General features: G+C 43.6%; 1 protein-coding gene across 1 annotated transcript in view; it reads left to right on the plus strand.

Moving 5' to 3' along the window:
• Positions 1–10,137, plus strand: part of GSDMA (gasdermin A) — a 34,826-nt gene that overhangs the window by 8,345 nt on the left and 16,344 nt on the right. Inside the window, exons 3-5 of the mRNA XM_015832265.1 lie at positions 3,715–3,895; positions 9,163–9,328; positions 9,441–9,534. Of these exons, the coding sequence (XP_015687751.1) occupies positions 3,715–3,895; positions 9,163–9,328; positions 9,441–9,534 (441 nt within the window). The remainder of the gene's footprint in view (positions 1–3,714; positions 3,896–9,162; positions 9,329–9,440; positions 9,535–10,137) is intronic.

A 10,137-nucleotide genomic window follows, 5' to 3' on the forward strand; every position in this document is an offset into this window, starting at 1 on the left:
CTAGGGAGGCACACCCAAACCATAACCAAGTCTATTACCGCTTCTTTTCCCAACTTTTCAAACTTTTCACTTTCCAAATCTCCATAACATGGCATATCATTTTGGAATATTTCCAAGACATCTTCTTCAACCTCTTCACATACTTTATCCACCCGTTGCTCAATGAAATCTGAAACTATAAACTTCTGGAGAGCAGATGTCACAGTTCCATATAATTCTTCCAATCTCTTAAGACATAGATTTTTAACTTCCACACTGTATTGCTTGACTGCTTGCATCAAAAAATTCTGTAGGTCATCCATAATAAAAAGTAAAGACATTTTCAATGAGATCCACTCAGCAACCAAAAAGAAAAATTTCTTTCTCGCTCTCTTTTTTTTCCCTCAAATCCGCAGCCATTTTAAAACTTCCAAATTTCTTTAAATATACTTCATTAATTCAAAAGGATAGCAATATTAATATCACCAGCCAGTATATACCACAAATTCATTGCGGCTAAAACTTTCCAGAGCCGGAGAAGTAACAATGTATCTCTTTCCAGTCAGTAGCCAAAAAAAAAAAGTGAAAGTAAAAAAAAACAAACAAAAGTATTCCAGAGAAACGGCAAGTCCGCAGCCATTTTCTCTCACTTTAAATCACCACAAAATAAAGAAGATGTTAGTATATATCAGAGTCAAAGTCAGAAACAATCCACTGTAAATCCGAACCTCCTGCTTAGTTCCGTCTGCTTAAAATTTAAGTCCAAATACCTTCCAACAGCAGAGGTGGGAGCTGCATCTGGCTTCGCTCCAAAAGAGGAGCAAAGGCGCCATAGGGCGTGGAGACCGTCCAGACTCCGGGCGAGCTAGCATCTCTCAACCCCGATTATAACAAAACCGGGGTGAGAGGAAGCTCGAGCCCTATCCGGACTTGCTCACCCCCCCCTCTTTGCCCGAGGGACGAGGTTCCGAGCCGGGAGACAGCTAACGAACGCTGTCTCTTCAGGCTTTGACGCGCTCCCAGGCGGGCGGCTAACAAAAGCCGCCATGCGATGCAGCCTGTCACCACCGGAAGTCCACTAATAGCTTGAACAATGTTAATCCAGGGCTAGAATTGAATCCAATCAGACATGTATAGATGCATTATAAAACTTATGCACTGGCAATCAGGAAAAAAAGAGATAGTTTTTATCTGTAATCTTTTTCTGGTTACCTAAAAGCTGTTTAATATTTTCTTCAAGGCCATATCCATACTCTTTTACACCACCTTAGAATCATTTCCCATCCTGAGTGCAAAGAAACCACTTGGCAAGGTGCCATGGGAGCTAACTTCAGGCATATTCCCATCAATGTCCATGGATAGTGTTGACTGATCATAGGGATGTGACTTATGAGGAAATTTCAGATAAAACTTGCGTATAAGATATGGGCCATATGGACTTTTGCTCTCCCAAATTCAGGGCAGCTCTTCCAATGAATCAGATATCCAAAACATCTCCTCCTGCATCTAAAATCCAGATTACAATCCTCATATTCTTTTTTTCTATGTACAAGGAAGTGGAGGAATAGATTTGGAGCCTAAGGGACAAGACCAAATTCCTCACAGAAATCTTGTGTGGAGGCTTGTCTTGTGTGGAGTAGTGCATACCTTAAGCATGAGAAAAGGCATAGAAATACAGTCAAAATAATCCACTTGATAACCCTAGAGAGAAAAGAGACAGATAACCAGAACCAAGCTGTGGTCTCACTTTTGGTGTAAAGGAGCATAAGCAATGCCACTATTTACAGTACACAGTGTTAATATCTATAATTAGAGTAGATTAAAGTCCCTTGAGAAGAAAAGAATATATAGGTGCCTAGAAACCCATAGTAAGCTTACATACCTGTTACAAAGATCACAGTTGGATTACCTTCTTTATCATTCCAGTGGAAGAGTTCTTGGAGTATATAACCTATAGCCTTGCATAGTTCAGACCTCTTTTGCAATTTTTCAGCCAGGGGCCCAGTGCATGCCAATAAGATACTTTACTGCATTTATCTTCAAATATTTTGATTTCTTATGTAAGTGGGCATTTTCCCCACTAAATGTCCCACTACATTTCCCATTGACTTATAATCATTCATTTAATGACTGTTGGAAGTTCAACAACACTGAAAAAAGTGACTCACAATTGGTCCTTTCACAATCATTGCAGCTTCCCCACAGTCATGTGATCAAAATTCCAGTGTTTGGCAACCAGCATGTATTTACAACAGTTGCAGCATCCTAGGATCATGTGATTGTCATTGGTGAACTTCCCAAGGGGCTTCTAACAAGCAAAATCAATGGGGGACTCCAGATTCACTTAACAGCATGACAAAAAAGGTAACAAAATGCAACTCATTTAACTGCCTTGCTTAAAAACAGACATTCTTTCCAACTGTGGTCATAATTTGAAGTCTTACCTGTACCTGTCAATCTCTTGCCTATATGCTTCTGTGCTACAGTTACATGTGGCTGTTGCTAAGTAACAATTCTTTTAACAGTTGGACTTCTGCAAAAAATACAAGGCACAAGAAATAGTAGATGAAGGAGTTCTGGAGTGCGAAATTCAAGAATGGTAGCCACAGGTTGCCCAAAAAGGAGAAATGTCTATGGAGGAATATACTGTATTATTTTTGCTGTAGAAGCAAATTTTATAAGTGGCAATACATGTAGTCCTTGACTTACAACTATAACTGAGCTCATAATTACAGTTGTAAGTCATGAACATCATAGTCTATCACATGATCATTTTTATAGCAATCCTTAAGTGAACCCTACAGTCATTAAATGAACCCATTGTTTACTATGGGATGTTTTTTGTCTAGAAACTAGAAGTAAATGTTAGTTTCCAGAAAAAAAATGTAAATTTGTAAATCATGTGACCAGGTGGCACTGCAAATGATCATAAATGCATGCCGGTTGCCAAGCACCCAAAATGCAGCCTCATGACTGTGGGAAAGGCACATTCTGAAACATAGTTTGTATCCAAAGTTGTCTTTGGTTTATTGTAACATGGTTTTCTATATTAAAAAATGATCTAGAAAAAATAGAAGTCTCCTGAGAAGGCCATTGCAAAGAATAAAAGACTGTTATCTTGGCAAATGAATTCACTACCACAAAAAGTTCTGCAAAGGGGAAAGATCACTAATTAAAACTTAAAACTAGAATAAAATTACATAATTCCAAAGAAAGAGGTTGAGGCTGAAATAAACTAGCAGTCTTTCTAGAAACAGTCCTGACTTGGTGACAAGTATCACAAGATGAAACATAGCCCTTGATATCTACTATCAGAAGTTGCAAAATACTCCGTGTGTCTCAACAGTTCTTTGTCAAAGTAGAGTTGCAATATTTTTTCTCTTAAGCATAGGGGAACATATATGTAGCTGATGTGGAACTATCTATTATTCACAGCAAAGATGAAGCAAGTTCTAGAGCACACCCTCACCTTTCACAGGCACTTTTCAAGAGATGTCAAGAGGTTTAAACTGAAAATATACCAACTTGCAAGTAGAAGTATTTCCTACTTTCTGGAACTCTTAGTATGAACTGTAGTTAATTAGATAATGCTGATTTAGAATCAGTTTGATTCAATGTCAACAGAATCCTTTGCTGCCAGGATTGCTGTTCTCTCATTAAAATAGTTGTCTGCTATTTCTATGTGTTTCTATAGTACTTCTAATATTGTGGTTTTTCTCAATATTTGTTCTCTAGTTTGCAAAAATTCAGAGTTATTCATCCTTGAAGACACTATAGATGGAATACTGAAAGGGAATATTAGTGGAGTTACTGACACTGAAGTAACTAGCACTGTCAGCATTTCTCATGAAAGGTCTGTAAAGGTGAAAAAGATACATATTCCAATCCAAGACCTTGATTCCTTTATTAAAGAAAAGTAAGTATAACATAAACAACAAAATTAAAAATAGATTCCAGCCACATTTAACATTCTCAATATTCAAGTTCTCCATTCTTTTAAAACAGTACTTTACTTAATGTCTCTGATTAATTGACCTCAATTAGTTTTAATTTTCAGCAATCATATAGCTTTTCTCAAGGAGAATCTGAACCCAGCCTAATCTTTCAGGTCTTCCAGTGGTGCATCTATCACCACTACTGTTATGTTTCAAGTTTGGTGAGGCATTGACGAGGCGAATGGTGCAAACAACAACTCTTTATTTAGTTAACAACAGAAGCAGCCCTACCTGCTGCTTAACCACTATTTATACAGCTCACCGCTAGGCGGCAGCCAATAGAATTAAAGCAGTATTTCCCGCTTAAAGACAAGCTAATTAACATGTAGACAGTCAGTCTGGAGCTTAAACAGGTGCAGCCGTTAGACCGTTTCCAACAGTTTCCAAGTAATTAACCTCAATACATAACACCCCTTCCCCCTAGATAGTTCATAATGACAAATATTGAACATAGTCCTGTAAATATTTTGGTGGCCTTCTTGACCATTGCGAGCACCTTGGCACCGCTGTAGGCTCCCGGTCTACTAGCTCGCCTGCCAGGCTGGGTAGACCGGGGCTTTGGGACTCTTTTGCTACGGGTAGACCAGAGTCTCTGTGGCTGGTCTGTCCGGGTAGACCGGAGCCAGTGTCCATAGGTGGAACAGTTTCCACTGGGCTGGAAATTGGAGCCATCTGCCAGAATTGCTCAGTGGATGCAGTCCCTGTGTTCGGGGCCAACTCACCGTCCGCTAGTGCCCCGTCCCCTCTCCTGGGAGTCTCACCCTCGCTTGCAGACTCCGATGCACAGCTGCTGTTGTGATGCCCCTAAATTTGACTTTCTTGAGAGTCATGAGCGTCACTAGCCTCCTGCACAGTTGGTCAATGTGCCTTTGTAGCGCGCGACTGTCTAACAGGACCACTTCGTAAGAGAATGGCCCTGACACCTTACCAACCACAGCTACCACCCACAGTGCCACTGGCCCATAGTTTCGAACCCAAACCGGGTCGCCAACCTGCAATCTCCGCAGTGGCGTTGGCTGTGCTGATTCTGATGCCACTCGGTCTGGATGCAGACAATCCAGCTTAGTGATTAAGCAACGGCCCCATCTTAATTCTGCTGGGCTTCTGCCCGTAGAAGTGCAGGGAGTCGTCCGTTGGCAGAGTAAGAAGTCTGCTAGTCTATGCCAGTTGCCGGTTACGATCCTTTTTAAGGATTCTTTGGTCGTTCGGACCATGCGTTCGGCTTGGCCGTTAGAGGCCGGATGAAAGGGGGCTGAAGTGGCGTGCCTGATCATGTTAGCCCTTAAAAAGGACTGGAATTTTGCAGCGGTAAACTGAGCCCCATTGTCTGAGACTATCACGTCGGGTAACCCGTGTGTGGCAAAGATCCTGCGCAGTTCCTGGATGGTCCTGGCAGCAGTCATAGTTGGGACAGGTGTGACTTCTAACCACTTAGAGTGACCATTCACCACAATAAGGAACAGCTGTCTCTGAAAGGGTTCCGCAAAGTCAATGTGGATTCTTGACCATGGGGCTTGTGTGGTTTCCCATCGATGTATGGGGGCTTGTGGCATTTCTGGTCAGGATTGCTGGCAAATGTAGCAGTAGCAATGGCAAATGTAGCTGTGTACTTGGGCCTCAATATCTTTATCCAACCCTGGCCACCACAGATAGCTTCTCGCGAGTGCCTTCATCCGGACTATTCCCGGATGTCCCTCATGCAGAGACTCTAGTACCCTGAGCCCCTAAGGAGTATGGAACTATGACCTGACTCTCCCACAAAATGCAGCCTTTGTGAGCTGATAGCTCGTCCTTCCTCCTAGAGAAGCTCTGAAAATTAGGCCCCAGACTCACGTCCGGCCATCCTGTGAGCACCCAATTCAACACACGGCTCAGCATCTTGTCCAAAGCTGTTTCGGCAGCCACGTCCCTTGCATTAAGGGGAGACTCCGGCATATCCTGGATAGCCAGGATGCGAGCAGCCGGAACAGGGTCTGGCTCTGATTGCGGCAGGGGCAGCCTACTAAGGCCATCCGCGTGGCCCATTTCCCTGCCCAGTTTGTGAATTAGACAGTAACTATAAGCTGAAAGAAAAATGGACCACCTCAGCATCCTAGGAGATAGTATCTGAGATGTTTGTTTGTCTGTCATGAACAGACCCAGAAGTGGCTTGTGGTCCGTAAAGACCGTGAATGGACAACCATACAAATAGTCATGAAATTTCTTGATACCAGCCATGATGGCCAATGCCTCTTTATCTATTTGGGCATAGTTGCGTTCTGCTGAGGACAGAGTCCTTGAATAATAAGTTATGGGAGCTTGGCTCCCGTCAGCCATTAAATGGCTCAACACAGCCCCAATCCCATACGGGGACGCATCACAGGCGATGCAAATGGACAGCTGTTCATTGAAATGCACCAGAACCAAGTTTGAAGACAGCAGTGATTGGACTGCTGAAAAACTTTTCTCATGGACACTGATCCACTGCCACTGTGCTTTTTTGTCCAAGAGCCGGTGTAACGGCTCTGCCACTGCGGCCTTGTTCGGAAGGAAGGCATGATAAAAGTTGAGCAGGCCTAAGAATGCCTGGAGCTCCCCCGTTGTCTTAGAGCGGGGAGCCTGTTGAATTGCTTGAAGCTTGGATTCAGCAGGGTGAATGCCTGCGGCATCTATGTGAAAACCAAGGAATTCGGTTGAAACTACCCCAATTTTGCATTTCTCCTTTTTTAATTTCAGCCCCGCTTCGCGGAAACGCTGAAGGATGGCCTTGAGCCATTCTGCCAATTTCTCTACTGATTCCACAGCTATGAGGACATCATCGAAATATGGACATACGCCTGGAATACCCTTGAGTGTGCGCTCCATCACGCCCTGGAAAAACCCTGGGGCGACCCTGACCCTGAATCGTAGGTGCTTCACCCTGAAAGCTCCCCTGTGGGTAACTATAGCTTGAGCTTCTGCCATGGCATCATCCACGGGCAGTTGCTTGTAGGCTTGAGCCAAATCCAATTTGGCAAATATGCGACCTCCCTGTAGTGACGCCAGAATGTGGCTGACTACAGGCACCCGATATGAATGTTGTTGAAGCGCTCTACTAATAGTGCACTTATATTCTGTGCATATGCGCACCTCCCCATTGGCCTTAAGTGGTGTAACTATGGGGGTTTCCCACCTACTGTTCTCTACTGGCTGCAACATACCTTGTTGCACCAGCTTGTCCAGCTCTGCATCGATTTTAGGTTTGAGGGCAAAAGGCACTTTATGAGGCTTGATCCTTACTGGGGTTACAGTAGCATCGAGGTGGAGGGTAATTGGAGGACCCTTGTACTTCCCTAAGTCATGGCTGAACACATCAGCAAACTCTTGGCAAACTAACAACAGGTCCGTTGTTTGCATTATGTGTATACCAGTCACGTGGATGCCCAATGCATCAAACCAGTCTAGCCCAATGAGGCTTATGCAGTGGCCTTCAACTACTACGACGTCCAGGGAACCCTCAAACTCTTTGAACTGTACTTTGAGTGTGGCTTCTCCTTTAACTGCTACACGGGAGTTTTGGAAATCAGTTAACAGGAGATTCGGTGGCTTGAGTTTAACTCATTTGCTGCTGCGACTGCAAATGTGATTAAAGGTTCCTTGGGAAATTATAGACAGGGTTGACCCTCTGTCTAGTTCCATGTTGCATGGGACTCCATGAAGTCATGACTTTGAGTCTTAGCTTTTCCTTCATGGGGCGATGGGCACCTGTTCTAAACACGCTCCTCCTACTGGCACAAAAACAAACTCTGTGTTGCCCCGGGGCCCCGGTATCTTTCCTGGGAAATTCTTCTTGTGGACTGTTCTTCTGGTGACCTTTACAGATGGCGGTGATGTGGCCTTGTTTGCCGCATGCCCGGCACGTTGCTGTGCGGAACCTGCACTCCAAGCGTCTGTATTGGCCTCCACAGCCCATACATCAAGTGAAGGGAACTTCCTTGTCAAGTGGCCGCTGAACCCTTGCTGGTGGCTTCTGCAGCAGATCGATTTCATTGTCTATGTTGGAGGCCTTGCTTCTTTCCGCGTCCTCGTGGTGGATGGCTTCTGGGCAGGGAGTATTCTTGGAGGGCTCCCCCTGCGGCTTCTTCAGCCATAATCTTCTTTAGAGCATCTTGGAATGACAAGGACTCTTTTGCGAACAACTTCTGCTGAAGGTCTCTGTTCCTCAACCCACACACCAAACGGTCTCTCAGTCTCTCTTCGAGGTCTGTGAAATTGCAAAGCCGGGACACCTGTCGAAGAGCGGCTATGAATTCAGCAGCAAATTCGCCTGGTTGCTGCTTCCTTTGTTCGAATGCGTGTCTCCAGGCAATGACTGAGAGCTTTGGCTCGAAATGTTCCTTGAGCATTTTCTTGAGCTCAGCGTAGGCGACCGATTCAAGTGCGGCTGGTGCGACCAGGTTTTCGGCAATATCGAAAGTAGCATAGCGTTGCGGTGTTTAAGCTGTCTTTGCTAACTTGGTTAGCTCTCAGGTAGTTCTCAGCTCGCTAAATGTAAGAGCTCCACCTCTTGGTATGTGACACATCAAACTCCGACAATTTTCCGAGCTTGGCCATGGTGAGTTGTCTCTGATCTCGCAATACCTTGTGCTGCTAAGGCTTCTATTGTTGGTCCTGGGGACAGGTCCCTCAGGGCATTGGCCTCCAGCGTTGCTTGCTGGCAGGTAGAGGGGGGAACGTAGTTCCTACCAGGGCGCTGAGGCCTGGTCTTACCCCTACTGATTTCTGGCTCTTTCTTTCTTCGCAGCACATCCCACCTTTGTTGCCACTGTTATGTTTCAAGTTCGGTGAGGCATTGACGAGGCGAATGGTGCAAACAACTCTTTATTCAGTTAACAACAGAAGCAACCCTAACTGCTGCTTAACCACTATTTATACAACTCACCACTAGGTGGAAGCCAATAGAATTAAAGCAGTATTTCCCAAAAATGTATTATAATTTAAAGCCTCTAAATAGTTATAAATCTTTCACTGCAACAAGATTTATTTCTTTCTAAGCATTAATCAAATATGGTAAAGAACATACCTCAGAAATGTACATAGGAAATTGGAAGGAAATTGATTACTTATTGCAACTGAAACTATATTTATTGGATTGGGATTTTTTCCCCAAAAAAGTTATAAACTGGATTGCAGTCTACTTTATTGAGGTATACATGTATTCTTTTTTCAGAAAAATCAACAATGAACATCCATTTATTAAACAATCAAAGAAACTCCAGAGGAACTTATACGTGATCACTGAATCAGCAGAAGCTGTGGAAATGACAACGTTTGGGGAATCCAGCAAAGTGGAAAGCAGCATCTTTCATAAAGCCTACATCAAACTGAGCCTGAAGGTCTAATCTGAATAGTGAATTATCATGAAATTGGAGAAAAGAAAAATGCATCTCCTCTTACCAAATTATTGTATCCCATACAGCTGATCCAAGATTTTATTTTGTCTTTTAGGGTGCTAGAGATAGGAAGAAAATAATCACTATCCCAAAGGGGTGCATCTTGGCATTCAAAGCTAAGAAATTACTTATAGAAGAAGGAACCTTAGGTAAGGGACTTTTTTTTATCTGAGGCCTGTACCAATTATTAGTTTTCTGAAAATGTTACTGCTCCAGCAAACTGAAAGTTTCAAAGATCTAGCAGTTGGCTGATAACAGGTAGAAGTAAGTTGGACAGATATTTGATCTAATAAAGTGCAGTTCTCATGTTCATCCATTTTCTCAAGAAAGGTAGATGTGGTACATTTGAGTTCAACCTTCTGTTCAGTGCAGGAATTCAATTAAAGTATCCCTGATACACAGCTGCCTATATCTCCCCACCCCCAGTCTCTCTACTCTCCACTTTCCAACTGCTTTTACTGTTAGAATTTTGTTTATATTATTCAATTGAAATCTTTTTTCCTACAACTTAAATCATCATTCCATTCCTGAATTCTATAATGAATGAGAGCAATGGAGGGGAGGGCCGAGGACTTTGCGCAATATCTGTATGACAAAGTCGCGCGGATCCGGGAAGGCTTGGACTCCGACTGGCTGGCCCAGGGGGAGGAGACGGAAGCAGGTCTTGAGACGGTTGTATGGGAGGAGTTTGATTCTGTTGCTCCCGAGGACGTGGACAGGGTCTTGGGAGGGCTGAACGCAACCACATGTTT

Source organism: Protobothrops mucrosquamatus, unplaced genomic scaffold, assembly GCF_001527695.2.
Source record: "Protobothrops mucrosquamatus isolate PMUCROS unplaced genomic scaffold, P.Mucros_1.0 scaffold1, whole genome shotgun sequence".
Classification (NCBI taxonomy): Eukaryota; Metazoa; Chordata; class Lepidosauria; order Squamata; family Viperidae; genus Protobothrops; species Protobothrops mucrosquamatus.